Raw genomic sequence first — 14,185 nt, 5'->3', positions numbered from 1 at the left:
ACCATCTGCACGGTGGTGCGTTTGGTCGGTGTTTTTTGATTTGGTTTACAGCACAAGATACCCCAATTCCATGTTCTTGCGTTGAGATTAAATATATTTTTTGTCGCCGTACTGTTACACTTTGCCTTTGAAGGCTTCTGGAACAAAGTAGTCTTACAACTGCCTGTGGAAACTGGGAGCGGATTCACATTCCATTACGCACGGGAGAAAGTTTTGGTGTGAGAAACCAGAGAGATGGATATAATTTGTCATAAGGTGACATGTATAAGACAACCGCTGCGATGGGTATAATAGTATCTGAAATGAAAAGCGCACCACAGTGCCCCTGTGGCCGTCCCATACCTGCCCAGAGATTGCGTGCATCAAGGTATACACCTTGACGGGGAGCCAGGTCCTGCTGGCTGCGGGCCGGCCAATGGGATCGAGCTGTGGCCAGCGACACGCATGAAAGCAAACTCTTGATCCAACCCTCGTGAACCGAGTAATGCATCTCTGTTGTTTCCTCCCAGCTCGACTGAAAATGTTCGAACTGCCTCGGGAGGGACGCTGTAGCAACCTCAGATGATAGATAGCCGCCTCGAAGCTCAAGACACAGCGCAATGACATGCAAAGATGATAAATTCCCCGGTGCGCTGTGGTTCGCCCTCGACAGGAGATTTTCGCAAGAATATTCAAGCCGCTCAGTCGAAGCTGTCCGGTAGCCGCTCGATAACATATTTGCCTCTGGCAACCTTCATGATCGGCACACCGGGTATCTTGCGGATGCGCCGCACGAGGTCCTTATCGTTCGTAGCGACGGTGTAGATTCTGTGCTTCATGACCTATTACGCCGAATCAAAGATTAGCAAAACGCTTGCAAACCATGACATTCAGAAGGGGCAAAGCAGCCTTACCCTGTCCACAATGCAGTCATCAGCATAGGTACCAGCGTGGTCACAGTGCAGCCTATTCCATCTCGGATCCTTTGCGACCCTCAGCGCCAGCCGAAACTTCGGGCCCAGCTTCTCCAACTCGGCAATGGTGCAGTCTGTGAAGGTTGGGATGCACTTGGCATACAGCCTAGCCACACAAATGTCAGTCTCGCTCGTCAGATGAAAAATAGAGTGCAGTGGTCTTACAGATCCATCATAGCAGGCAGCATATCCAGCTTCGCGCGGATCGTGTGTGAAACAAAGTTGGTATCCACGAGCACGGTGTAGGGAGGACCCAGGGCGGTGTTGGCGGCGAAGAACATGTTTGATGGAGCGACGGGGATGTGTCGGGTGAGTTCTTCGCCTTGGGGCTTCTTCTCTTCTTTTTTGCCGTTCAAGGGCTGCTTGACGCGGTTGTCTCGCTGGCTGATGGCGCGTTTGACCTGTTGTTCGTTGCTTGAGTTAGAATGGGGCTGGGTGTTAGTGTAGGGTGTTGGTTTGTGGACTTGCCTGCGCGAACTTGCGAGTCTTCTTAGCGATACCCATCGTGACTGATGAGTTAGTGCAGATGAATGATTTTCAGCGCTCAGGCAAATATTCTGATCAGACAGAATTGAAGGCGAGGTTAAGGCGAGGTTAAGGCGTTGAAACTGTTCATGTAAAGGTGAGCATCTGGGATGCTTTCAAGAAAATCTTTGCGGGCCGATGTTTTCGCCGTTTGATTGGCAGCTGTTGACAGTGGGTCTTTCAGTACGGCGTATCATGGCAAGATCGATAACTTGGGGAAGACAGCAACAAATAGATACATACTAGGGAGCTTTTTTTCTAATGATACAGATAAAACTTTAGGGACGTTCTGTTGACTTCATACCGTTTTATCATATGCTTTGGCCCGGATTTCTACTATCGTGCTGTCTCCCAGTGCCTCGCGAACGAACTATATATTCAGTATTCAAGCCACTACTCTGGTGTCCTTATGGCAGCAGAACAAAGTCATGATCATGGGAACCCTGCAAATAATCATAATCATATCCCATCCAGTCCACAAATGGCTCTAGATCTCCCCACTCAATCTCACCTCTACAAGTTTCCGGGAGTCTCATATTCAGCTCACTCCTATACCAGTGCGCAAACAACACAGTGACAAGCATAACCCGCGGCTCATCCGTCCAATTCGGCATCCCAGCATGCCACAACCTAAAGTCCCGAATGATTATGGACCCCTTGGGTAATACAGGCTGCACCGGCGGACGGAGCTTGCGCCGAGCCTCCACCAGCTCCTCCCGAATCACTCCATCATTGTCAGGCAACAGCACCGACAAATCAGTGTCGGTGTGCGTTCCAGGCCAGAGCTCAGTCGCGCCATTCGTAGCTGTCGTCTCAACCAGATTTACGTTTACGCAGAAGCCGAACGGAACACGGGGAAAGTCAAACGAAACGTCGATATGCGGTGGCTGACGGCCTGCCTCCTTTGTCCTGAATGCCGTGTTTGCACTGAGGAATCGAAGCTGCGGCTTGGGGCCTAGCATGCACTCGATGATAGCGGTGGCGAAGGGGTTTGCGATGATCATCGATAATGGATTCTGCGACTTGTGTTCGCCATCCTCGGCATCAAGTATCTGTTCGCGAAAACGGTCAATGGCCTTTTGTACGGGGACTTCTTGCTGGATGTTCCCCGTTCCGGGCCCAAAGTTCCGGTGCGTAGATCTTTTCTCGTAGAGTGTGTGAGCGTCAGGAGTCATGAGAGCGTTGAGCACGTCCAAGTAGGAAGGAGGAATTGCGTTTTCCACGATAACAACACCATCCTTGTGAAGAGCTTCGATGGCACGCTGAAGATTATGAGAATTGATTTGCCGGCTGCATATTTCAGTGTCAGTGAGGTGAATGCTGGTGACTTCTTTGGAGTGATGAGGCAATGGCATGGAGGACATTTTGACGATAATAACAGAGCGTTGAACGCATTGATTGGGGAGAAATGAAGCGTATTTGGATGGGGTTACATGCAGGGGTCGTGGATAGAGGAAGGTCCAGCCGATCAGAGGTTGGCAGATGCGGAGATTCCAAGGCATGGACATCCGGATTGCATCTGGGCTATTGATAACACCATTAATTAATGATATCATATACTTTAATTCGACGATGTCTATCTGACGACTAAAAAAAAGGCCATCGTCACCCGAACTCGGGCGAAGATATACCCAACATTCATGAGGAAGTCAGTTTTCCATGGCGGAGAGGATATGGCGAGGTTTCGACCTCGCCTTGAACAGAATATGATTGGTATCGAGCGCTTTTCTCCCAAGAGTCGACCGAGAGATAGTATCCAAAAGAGACAAGAAAGAAACCAATATTATATGATATTAACCGTAGTTCTTCACTTCCTCACACGCCTTGCATGATTGACAAGGTTCTCTATCACGCCTTCAAATGCCTCCCTCTCACTGACTAGTCCATCTCGACGCTTCAGCCAGTATTCAAGGACAGAACTGGCCCGAAGCGTGACTTGCTCAAGTTCCTTGACATGCGCTCTCAACTCCGCGTCGGTCAGCCCGTCCAGTGCTGCATCGGTGGTGGCACACAGTCGCCGCACCGCCGACAAGTCCAGCTCAGGTGGCGAAGACCGGTCACGGCGACGAGATGTTCGATGCCGAGCTGCTGGACCAGACGTTGTGGGGCTGTCAATGCCATCTTGTGAGCCGCTTTTCCTGGCCTGACTATGAGAGCGTGAATGAACGGCAGATCCAGTAGTATCTGAGCCACTCAGATTGATAGATGGAAGCACGAGCTTCTTTTGCTTTGAAGCCGGTAGTATCTCATCCAGGTCAACGGGGACGCCCAAAGAAACCAGGAAAAGACGGCGAATTCGAGACTTGACCCAGTTTTGCGGCTGCAATGGCGGCGGCGCGACGAGCTGAGACCAAAGTGACAGGGATCGCTCAGTACTGAAGATGGAGGAGGCATCTTGGATTGGCTCTAGAGGAGGGAGCGATGAAACAATTTTGGAAGTGGGATAGAGTTTGTCGAGGTATTGATCCAAGGCGGCGTGGAGATCGGGAAAAGACTGGAAGGTGTCGAAATCTATTATGGGAGGCTGCAAATTCGAATTGATGTTAGCATATATATGCGCAAAAAGGGCTCGATTGATCCTGCAGCCATTTCTGACAAGTTTTCGTAGAGGACTACTCACAGCTAAAGGATGCGGGAGAGGCTGCTGAGGCTCAATCGGTTCGGGCTCAGCAGTCTCTCCATCCGGTTCTTGAAAGGCATCGTCAAAGTCACCAAAGTCATCATCTGCCAAATCCTGCTCTTCTGCAAAGTCGTCAAAGTCGTCCGCAGCTGCTTGATCCTGAGGAGTTTCGGGTTCCGCATTGTCTTCAGAGTCAAAGTCGTCCTCAACATCACCTGAATCATGATTGACGTTTTCACTCGTTAACGAGCCTCTTCGTGAGGTGTGATCTGGATGCGCGGAGCTATTTGTTGATAATGAATCGGGTAGATCTGAATTGGTCAATGGTCCCCCGAGACTCTCTGTGACGGGAAGATGATTCGAAGCATACCTGGTGCATCTGAAATCTTCTCTATCACATCTGGATTGGCATCACTTGGGCGCCTCCTATGAGCCTGTAGGCTGGAAGTCGTGTCTTCAATTGCCGTTGAATCTACTTGTGAGACCACCGTTGCAGGGACCTGTGTGCCGGTGACAGATTCAGGCTCGTTTGATTCGGCGTCATCCGCTGGTGAATCGATATCCGGTTCTGGCGCTTTGATGACAAGGTCTGGTACTGCGTCCGCTCTACGCTTCTCATATGCAAGCGTCCCAGGGACGTCCCCATGGCTTGGTTGATTTACATCAACCTTTTCAACAATTGTTCGAGGGATGTGCGACCCTCCGGGAGTCAATGGGCGGTTTTGCGACCCCACAGTGGACGAGCTCCTGCTACGTGACCCCGTCGGGATGATCTCAATTTCATCAGGGACAGCGTCTTGTTCCCTTTTTTCATATGCAGCTGTACCGGGAATTTCACCGTGTGCGGGTCGATCGTCCACTCTCTCAACTCGAGTCAACGGGATAGGGGATGTGCGACCGGACTGTGGGCGGGAACGAGAGCGCTCGTGGCCTTCGCTGGCGTCTGAAAAATGTTCATCATCACTGTGGGGAAGTGCTGAGGAAACCACATTGATCACGTTAATCCAGTTGTTACGCAGGAGCACGAGAGAGTTGGAAAAGCCCTTACCTGAGTCTTGAGCCCCCGAGTCTTCCAACTCGACACTCCTCCTCGGGGGCTCCAGATATGGACTGGACGGACGGGAGAGCCGCTCCGACATCTAAGATAACTCAATTTTTTCGGCAGTATTTCATAAAGAACCGGTCTGCAGAGGCAAGAAGGATGTCTGAAGGAAGGGAATAATGAATATAGATGAGAAAGGGATGCCTTGCTTTGGGTGACGTTGTCATCAATATGTAGTTGTTGTCGGTGACCAGGTTCTATGGGAGTCTCGACCATGTGCCTTAGGCACACCGGAAAGTATGTGCCTGCTGGCCTGAGGTATCAACCCTGAAGCTGCCTAGACGCCAGCCGCCAATAATACTAGGGTAGAAGCGCGCGTTTCCCTCCCCAAAGAAAGCATCTGGTACTCCAGCTAACAGCATCAAGCTTCTCCTCGTTGCTTGCCATTGCTATTACTCCTGTTGTTAACTGAGGAAAGCTTCTTCAATAACGATTGTCACCACATTCGCAAATTCTGCCCTGACAGGTCTTATTTTCTCTGGGCGCAGTAAGTTTGTCATTTTAATTTTTCCCTAGCATCCTCCATCATAACTTGCTGTTTTTCTTTGCGTCCCTTCTGACGGGTCACCAGGGCAGCCCTGACAATTCCCCCCGGCGAACGTTTCTCGTCATGTCCAACACATTTTCTTTCGGTGCGCCGGCCTCCAGCGGCGCCTCAAGTGGAGGTCTATTTGGAACTGCTGGCAACGCTTTTGGTTCCAATCAGAACAGCCCCAGCACCACCACCGGAGGAGGTCTCTTTGGCAATGTAGGAGCTTCCTCTAGCGGCACTTCTACACCCTCATTATTCGGATCGGCACCTGCGGCGGGGAAATCGGGAAATACCCTGTTTGGTGGTGGTACCGGTGCTGCGAACAGCGGCACACCTACCGGAAGTACGCCTGCATTTAGTTTTGGAACTCAAAACAAGCCTGGTAGCACACCTCAGTCACCGTCCCTGTTTGGCGGCGGATCGCAGACACCCAAACCAGGAGAGACTCCTGCCTCTGGGCAAACCGGTGGCAATGCTCTCTTTGGGAACGCCGCAAAGCCTGCTGGGAATATATTCGGCGGCGCCGCAGCGACTCCTGCGCCATCCGGAGGCTCGCTCTTCGGCAACACTTCCACCACACCTGCTGGCCCTCCGCCACAGGGAACCGCCGCCGGGCAGGGACAGTCGCTTTTCGGACAGGCAGCTCAGAAACCAGGCGGTCTTTTCGGTGGACTGAACGCAACTACTACTTCCTCATCGACAGCCTCTCCGACAGCCACGACGACGCCCGCGACGGGCGGGACGCCTACACTTTTTGGGGGGCTCAACAGTCACAAACTACCGGAGGTAGTCTCTTTGGATCGAACGCTCAACAAAAACCACTGTTTGGAACAACTCCGTCGGCACCCAGTGGCGGTGGTTTGTTCGGCAATACTGCCAAGGACAAGCCTGCGGAATCAACAACCCCAACAACCACCGGTGACGGTGCTGCGAAACCCCTCTTTGGAGCTGCCCCGTCAGCACCCGCCGGGCAAGCTCAAGGCTCGTCACTCTTCAAGATGCCATCCTCTGGCGCCGATTCGGGGACGAAACCTGCTTTCCCGTCCCTCGGTACAACTACCACAGCCACGACCAGCCAACCCTCTACAGCCTTGACCACATCATCCCAAACTCCGCAAAAGTCACTATTCCCCAGTCTTGGAGGTACTACGTCCGCAACCCCATCAGCCACACCAGCGGCTGCTCCGGCTGGAGGTGGTCTGTTTGCTGGCGTGGGCGCCTCCAAGCCTGCGGAATCAGGTGCGGCAACAACAACCACCGCTCCCGCTTCTCAACCCGCGGCGGCGACCGGCGGACTGTTCGGTAAACCTGCTGAGACCACACCCTCCACACAGGCTCCGAGCACTGCTGCGGGCGCCGCTGCAACCACTGGTGGTGCCAAACCATCGCTCACGGCGACTTCCGGGCCGTCTACATCGACAACCGCCACCACTACTGGAACCGCTGCCGGGACGACCACAGCGGCCGGAGGTACTGCTCTTGGTGCGTCAACGGTTGGCCCAACGCCTCCGGCGCAGTCTCGCCTAAAGAACAAGACCATGGATGAGATTATCACGAGGTGGGCTACCGATTTGACGAAGTACCAGAAGGAATTCCGAGAGCAGGCCGAGAAGGTTGCGGAATGGGACCGTATGTTGGTGGAGAATACTGCAAAGGTCCAGAAACTTTATGGTAGCACAGTCGATGCCGACCGGGCCACGCAGGAGATTGAGCGCCAGCTCGCATCTGTTGAAGGGCAGCAGGAAGAGCTTAGCTCGTGGTTAGATCGGTATGAGCGTGAGGTGGATGAGATGATGTCGAAACAAGTGGGACCTGGCGAAGCCCTACAAGGGCCGGATCAGGAACGTGAAAGAACGTATGTGATGTTGCTCCTTGAATACCGATTCATATGGCAGCTGCTAATTCTGGCAATAGGTACAAACTGGCCGAAAGACTGTCCGAGCAGTTGGACGAAATGGGCAGGGATTTGACGAGCATGATTGAAGAAGTCAATGGTGCTTCGGCTACTCTAAGCAAGACCAACAAGGCCGATGAACCGGTATGTACATTTATGATCGTTCTCTTTTAAGAGGGTATCATTTCAGTCAGTCACGGTTGTGCTAACGGTTCTGCCTAGATTTCTCAAATCGTGCGCATCCTCAACTCGCATCTTTCTCAACTGCAGCTTATCGACCAGGGCACATCCGAGCTCCAGGCTAAGGTCAGCGCCGCGCAAAAGTCCGGACATACATTGTCGTCCCGGTTTGGTCATGGATTCAGCAGCTCTGGGATGGGCGGCGGAAGCGCGGCGGATGACTTCTATCGCTCCTACATGGGACGGCGGTGATTGATTCTCGTTATTCATGTTTTCTGATTACTAGAGCGAGGGAAATCGGAGACGATGGATCGGTACGGCGATTGTAATTTCAATGCTAGGAATCATGGTTTTGAGATGATTTGAGCTAGTTCATTGCCAAGCTCACGATTACTGCTTGCGATTGCGACCTCGTTCCGTAGGATTAGGCTATTCAGGGACTGAACAAATAGTACTTAATGCTAGACTTTGACATGGTTTCCGATAGTGATATTTCTTGATAGTGACAATTCTTGTGATTTGCGGCCAGACGGCAGTCAGACGAATTACATGGGAAGAGTGGACATGGTCATTCATAATAATGTGAAAGGCAACGTTGAGATTCGGCTACACCGTTGAGTAACCTCTGGATTCTAAGACGTGCAGATATGGTAAGGTAGATGTTGTTCGAATTTAATTCTTCTCGCCGCCCTGGTTCCGGCTCAGCTCCTCACTGCAGGTAGAACAGAGGTTAGCCACTTGTCGCTTGATGTGTGAATAGAAGAGAATGGAGGTAATTCAGAGGGACATACAGATGCTTATCAAGCTCATTGAGATGCTCTTGTTGTTCCTGGATCTTTCTCTTGAGAGATGCGAGCCTGGCAATTGGACGTTTTAGTATCCTGTTCATCAACCCATTGCCGGAAGTCCGGCATCAAAAAACAAGGTGCAAAACATACTTCTCCTTCTCCTTCTCATGGATGTACATGCTTTCCTGTGCAGCTTCCCGGCGTGTGAAGGAATCCCTGGGAGAGATTGCCCAGTTAGCCCTCTCTCAACAGCTTCCGGTCGGGAATAAGTGATGTCATCCGTTTAGGCGACAGGTGATAGCTCCTTGAAGACCACGAAGGAAGAGAAATACAGAGGGAAGAGAAGAGACATACCCGCTCTGAATACCGCCAGCACGAGGAGCACCGGTGTCGCCTTCACCCATTCTTGGAGCAAGAGCAGAGAAGGAGCGGGTGAGAGCGCGGTTGGCGGTTGTAAGAGGACGGACGGATTGGCGGAGCATGTTGAGATGGATGGTGTTATATGAGAGTGGAATGGAAGAAAAAAGGGTAGGAAATGGTGATCAAATGACAGTATGGAAAATGATGTGTGTCAAGAGGATATGATGAGGAGGAAAGATGGCTCTTTATGAGTGGTTGGTGATGGTGGTGGTGGTGGCTTGATTGTACGAAGTACCTCTCAGCTCAGTTGGGTTAGCTTGCCAGTGATGCCTGTCAATCAACCTCTCCGGGCTCACCCATGCAAGCTCTTGTAGTCAGCTTTTCAAGTCTCGGACCTGGACTGGGCATGATGCCGTCGGCCGGCAATCACCTATGACGACATGAATGAGCCCAATAAGTTAGATCATGTGATAGCGTATGAGTCAGCGCAAAATGCTTGCTTACCAAGTCGGTACTAGTGCAGGATAGTGGGAATCGCCTTCTTACTTGATCTGTGTCTGGCGAGGTCAGGTGAACACCAAAAGGCCATTCTTTTTTTGTTGAGCGCTTCTAGATTCTCATGAAGGCCAAAAATGAACTATTCAAATTTAAGCCTCGTCCTGCCAAAAAATAAAGGCGATGAGGACGAGGATCGCGAGGGATCAATAGCTCATAGTCAGCAGCGCAATATCGAGGTGCAGCTCTTCCTAATGGACTTCAACAGTCTACTATTATTGTATTCCTACCCACTATCTATCCAAGAGAACTACTCGTTTATTTGCGGGTGCATGGCCTTGATAACCATGGAACAGTACCCTGGAGGCAGCAAGAGTCTGGAGTAAGGTAGTTAAGATCCGGTCCTGCTATCTTCCAGTACAGATTCGCACCGTGAAATCTAATATAAAGGATTATGATATTGATGGATTGTCTCTAGTGAGGTGTCACGTAGTTTGCAGAGGAGCTTCGATCAATCAATAGTCTAGATACATAATGGCTAATTAAAGAATTCAAGTCCTTGGAGGACGAAAGGAGGATCCTATCTCTCATACACGCGGGACGATTGGCGGATGTGAAATAGGGATGACGATGGATGGCCCACCGAACCACACAAACGACCAAGAGGTGGTCTGGAGAGAGGAGGGAGGGAGACAGACAGCTTCGATGGAAAAGGAGACATTATAGTGAAGAATGGGATTATTGTATGAATTCTGAGAGAGAGCCGTAAAATTAGTAAAATGACAAGCAATCTTGAAGAGAATTTTGAATTTTTATCACCATCCGAACAATGCCTCCCTCTCTAGGGATAGTAAAAACAAGCAGCAAATCACGCGTCGTTGAGAGGAGAGAGAGATTACTGCATTGTTCTCTTGGATTCTGTTGTGCTTCTCTCAGCTAGACAGCAAGCAGCCTCATGCTAATTATTATTATTACGAGTACTGCCAAATAGTAACTGGAGTAGTACCAGAGCCAGCGCCAGCGCCAGCAACAGCACCAGCGCCGACACTCCTGCTTCCTACCTACCACTATCTACTATTACCACCACCACCACCACCACCGCTAGTCCCCTCTTCCCCCTTCTCCCTGTCTCTCCCTCTCTCTTTTCCCTCCCACTTCAACTTTCCTTCCCCCATCTTCTATTTCCAACTCCAAATATCTACCTCCAAAACTTCCAACAACCTCGCTCTCCTTCCCTCGATTTATCTGCTTCTCGTTTTTCAAAAATCTCCTATCAAGCCGTTTAATTAGGTGAGTTAGATTCTGTGTTTTCTTCTGCATCTTTCCCCTCCTTTTTCCCTGAGCCACTGTTTCCCAAGTGATGATCAACCTCATCACCACCACATTGCACCTTATATCATTACTCTTGCAAGCCGCACAAAAATCTCGTCTGGAAGTGCAGAGATGGAAAATTTGTGGCCATTCAATCGCCAAAACTGTGTAATCGCAGGATCAGATCTTGTTTTGACGACCACTTCGCACCCCTCCCATGTCTGTCGGAATGGGGCCTTTTAACGACGCATATGAACGGTTCTCCTGAGGGGAGGCAGCGCTAGTGCAGCATAGAATGTCAACAATATTTCATGACTTCTTCCAGCTGCCATGATTCCATAATTTTGAAAGAATCGGCTGCAAAACACGATATTTTGCCCACATTGTATCGAATGGGAGCCTCAAGATGGGAGAGTTTTTGGAGGGGTATTGTACTCCGCGCCCGTCGAATCACCAACGTGTTTTCGCAGCCTCACTTGCGGTCCTGTGACTGCCGTCATACTGCCCCTCGCCCTTTTTCACACGATCAAGCATCCCACGGCTACTTGGACATCCCTCACAACCAGACTAGATTGCTGCTTTGACCATTAATTTTATTCATCCCGATAAATTGTTGCTAACCGCCGGTGCTGATCAGAACCTCCTCCACAATGGGTCACGAAGATGCTGTTTACCTGGCCAAGCTCGCCGAGCAGGCCGAGCGCTACGAAGGTTTGTTATCTGAAGCAACATCCAATTTATTGAGGTTCTCGGACTAACAGCTTCGTTTCAGAGATGGTCGAGAACATGAAGGTTGTCGCCTCCTCCGATGTAGAGCTCACCGTCGAGGAGCGGAATCTTCTCTCCGTCGCCTACAAGAACGTCATTGGAGCCAGACGTGCGTCGTGGAGAATCGTCACCTCGATTGAGCAGAAGGAGGAATCGAAGGGCAACGAGTCCCAGGTCGCTCTGATCAAGGAGTACCGCCAGAAGATCGAGACCGAGCTTGCTAAGATCTGCGATGACATCCTGGACGTTCTGGACAAGCACCTGATCCCCTCTGCTGCGAGCGGCGAGTCCAAGGTCTTCTACCATAAGATGTACGTCTTCTTTATCTGCCAGAATACGAAGAAAGGGGGGAATTGTACTGATTTCTCATCTTTTTGAATTAACAGGAAGGGTGACTACCACCGTTACCTTGCCGAGTTCGCCGTTGGCGACCGCCGCAAGGCCGCCGCCGATGCCTCTCTCGAGGCTTATAAGAACGCTACCGAAGTCGCTCAGACCGACCTCGCTCCCACCCACCCCATCCGCCTTGGATTGGCTCTTAACTTCTCCGTCTTCTACTACGAAATCCTCAACTCTCCCGACCAGGCTTGCCACCTTGCCAAGCTCGCTTTCGATGATGCCATTGCTGGTATGTCAAATCTATGTCCGCAATAAAACACATTGGAGTTGCACGAAGACTAACGCGCCACAGAGCTCGACACCCTGAGCGAAGAGAGCTACAAGGACTCCACTCTCATCATGCAGCTTCTCAGAGACAACCTGGTAAGATACCTTTCCTTTGGACGATTTTCTCATGGAGTATATGCTAACGGACTCAGACTCTCTGGACCTCATCTGAGGCTGAGCCCGCTGCCGAGTCGAACACTCCTGCCGAGAAGAAGGAGGAGGCCCCTGCCGCCGAGGGCGAGAAGCCCGCTGAATAAACAAGGAAAAACAAAATAAGAAAGATGGAGGAATTCGCGTGCGACCGCGGATGGAACCAACAAGGGTGAGGGGCTTGCTTGTTAGCGCATAGTAGAACCGAAGCGCATGAGAAGGAACGGGGATGAGTGCATCTTCCCATTCGCGTCACTATTAGCCCTCTAGGCTGGGGACCTCTTCGAGGATTTTGGCACTGAGGGATGAAGATGCGATTTCGTGATGATCTTTGGACCCTTTTTCCTCTTTTCGCGTCTACAGTCACCTCGCGCTGCTTGAGAGTTTTGTCTGGCATCTCGTTTGATGCACTTGTTCTCTCTATCCATGGTCGCCGTCCTTCATCTTGTTTACCCATCTTGTTCATTTTCTCGTTTGCAATTTTGCTTATCACCTCAATTACCCAAAGAATACCTTTCTGTCTTACAGAATCGCGCTCTCCACCAAGTCTCCCCCAATTTTTACACCCCCGAAGGTCCTGATTTGTCGTCACGGATCCTGTCTTGGTTTCCCTATCTACGTATTTTGTGCCGCGCACGGCGTTTGATTCTTCGCCTTAGCTCGAATTTAGATCTAAACCCAGGCGCAGTGGCTCTCAAAGAAAGTTGAAATTTACCCTGAAGCGGAAATTGGCTCCTTGGTAGCTGCTCGTTAACCCAACAGTCTCTGCGTCGCGATAATCTGGACAGGCATATGGACACAGCAGAACGTCACTTGACTATTGTCCCTATGATCCAACCCGATGAGACATATCAGGGGATCAATCAACCTGAATCCTCACGCAAACTTCCATTGCCGCTCGCCTCAGCCTCAGCCTCACACCCTTAAACCATGACGTATGCGGCGTGCCCCAGCCGCCCTCAATCTCAGCCTGCCCCTGTACACACTAAGAATTATCTACATAGGGGGGGATATAGAACATCCATGCTTAGCCACATTTGCCACATCTGTCATGCCTTCTAAAGGTACTATTACGATAGATCATCAGGGGTAGTAGAAAAGAACCCCATTATATACAGAATATGACGATGCCAACTTCCTATGGGCCATAGGATGTGCACGTTTGTAAATGATGTCATTGTTCCTCTCTGTTTGGCTTTGTTTCGTTTTGTGCATTTCTTGATATCCTTCCTACGAGAAGGCGAAGTCGATGGCGTTTGCCTTGGTTTACCTTGCTTGCTTCAGCTGTGATGTCTCTGGGTTGTGGCGACTGGCGAGGATGGGAGTAGCTGCTGGCTCTTGCAATGATATTGTTTTCTAGATGATCTAGTGACGCTACGACGACTGGTACTAAAGTCTATACTAAGTACAAGTATGTACGATGCATGCATTATGATCTGCGCCACTGGATCTTGGCTATAGCGGTTAAATCTGACTAGTATGTGGGAGTCTGATATGTGGCATGTGGCGTTTTGGGTTTCGTACTTTGGCGCTGAGTTGAAAACCAGGAATACTAGAGTGGCTGGCTTGTAATACTGCGTCGATCACCTCGGAACACCAGTATGAAGCATGAGCTCGGGCACTGAGAACTTAAGCCTGGTTGGTGCAATAAATGCCTCTTGCCAGGGAGAGAATGCCAGCTTGATTGATTCCGTGAGCGTTTTGAGGTGAAAACATGCCGAAGATAGATGTTGATATTGAACTCAATTCATTCATACTAAAATCAAACTGTGCGCCCCTGGGTATGGTAAAGCAAATGTCTTTCAGAGCCAAACAAACAAACACAGCCATGAGACCTAGAC

General features: G+C 50.5%; 6 protein-coding genes across 6 annotated transcripts; 2 read left to right on the top strand and 4 right to left on the bottom strand.

Annotated features, from left to right (window-relative positions):
• Nucleotides 1–307: 307 nt before the first annotated feature.
• On the bottom strand, nt 308–1,575 carry P174DRAFT_10274 (rRNA-processing FCF1 family protein). Its single transcript, XM_024820984.1, has 4 exons — nt 1,422–1,575; nt 1,119–1,354; nt 894–1,059; nt 308–821 (listed from the first exon to the last, which is right to left on the bottom strand). The coding sequence occupies exons 1-4, from the start codon at nt 1,455–1,457 to the stop codon at nt 681–683; spliced, it is 579 nt and encodes a 192-aa protein (XP_024686849.1). The 5' UTR covers nt 1,458–1,575; the 3' UTR covers nt 308–680.
• A 259-nt stretch (nt 1,576–1,834) lies between these two features.
• On the bottom strand, nt 1,835–2,864 carry P174DRAFT_436642 (phytanoyl-CoA dioxygenase family protein). The gene has a single exon (XM_024826091.1). The coding sequence runs from the start codon at nt 2,840–2,842 to the stop codon at nt 1,886–1,888; it is 957 nt and encodes a 318-aa protein (XP_024686848.1). The 5' UTR covers nt 2,843–2,864; the 3' UTR covers nt 1,835–1,885.
• Nucleotides 2,865–3,285: 421 nt separating this feature from the next.
• Nucleotides 3,286–5,237, bottom strand: P174DRAFT_362272 (DUF5102 domain-containing protein; the record flags this gene model as incomplete). Its single annotated transcript, XM_024821844.1, has 4 exons — nt 3,286–4,002; nt 4,099–4,367; nt 4,469–5,074; nt 5,147–5,237. The coding sequence occupies 4 exons, from the start codon at nt 5,235–5,237 to the stop codon at nt 3,286–3,288; spliced, it is 1,683 nt and encodes a 560-aa protein (XP_024686847.1).
• A 310-nt stretch (nt 5,238–5,547) lies between these two features.
• Nucleotides 5,548–8,507, top strand: P174DRAFT_436640 (putative nucleoporin Nsp1). Its single transcript, XM_024826090.1, has 5 exons — nt 5,548–5,687; nt 5,772–6,399; nt 6,519–7,587; nt 7,647–7,770; nt 7,849–8,507. Exons 2-5 carry the CDS (start codon nt 5,811–5,813, stop codon nt 8,056–8,058), a joined length of 1,992 nt encoding a protein of 663 aa, XP_024686846.1. The 5' UTR covers nt 5,548–5,687; nt 5,772–5,810; the 3' UTR covers nt 8,059–8,507.
• On the bottom strand, nt 8,444–9,132 carry P174DRAFT_398921 (uncharacterized protein). Its single transcript, XM_024823853.1, has 4 exons — nt 8,949–9,132; nt 8,745–8,810; nt 8,598–8,663; nt 8,444–8,518 (listed from the first exon to the last, which is right to left on the bottom strand). The coding sequence occupies exons 1-4, from the start codon at nt 9,074–9,076 to the stop codon at nt 8,479–8,481; spliced, it is 300 nt and encodes a 99-aa protein (XP_024686845.1). The 5' UTR covers nt 9,077–9,132; the 3' UTR covers nt 8,444–8,478.
• A 2,278-nt stretch (nt 9,133–11,410) lies between these two features.
• On the top strand, nt 11,411–12,451 carry artA (14-3-3 adaptor artA; the record flags this gene model as incomplete). The annotated part of the gene is made up of 5 exons (XM_024821888.1): nt 11,411–11,471; nt 11,533–11,839; nt 11,915–12,156; nt 12,220–12,290; nt 12,347–12,451. 5 exons carry the CDS (start codon nt 11,411–11,413, stop codon nt 12,449–12,451), a joined length of 786 nt encoding a protein of 261 aa, XP_024686844.1.
• Nucleotides 12,452–14,185: the final 1,734 nt, after the last annotated feature.

The sequence above is a fragment of the Aspergillus novofumigatus genome, assembly GCF_002847465.1.
Source record: "Aspergillus novofumigatus IBT 16806 chromosome Unknown P174scaffold_1, whole genome shotgun sequence".
Taxonomy (NCBI): Eukaryota; Fungi; Ascomycota; class Eurotiomycetes; order Eurotiales; family Aspergillaceae; genus Aspergillus; species Aspergillus novofumigatus.
The sequence above is the reverse complement of the archived record's forward strand: the minus strand, read 5'-3'. Positions and strand labels throughout refer to the sequence as shown.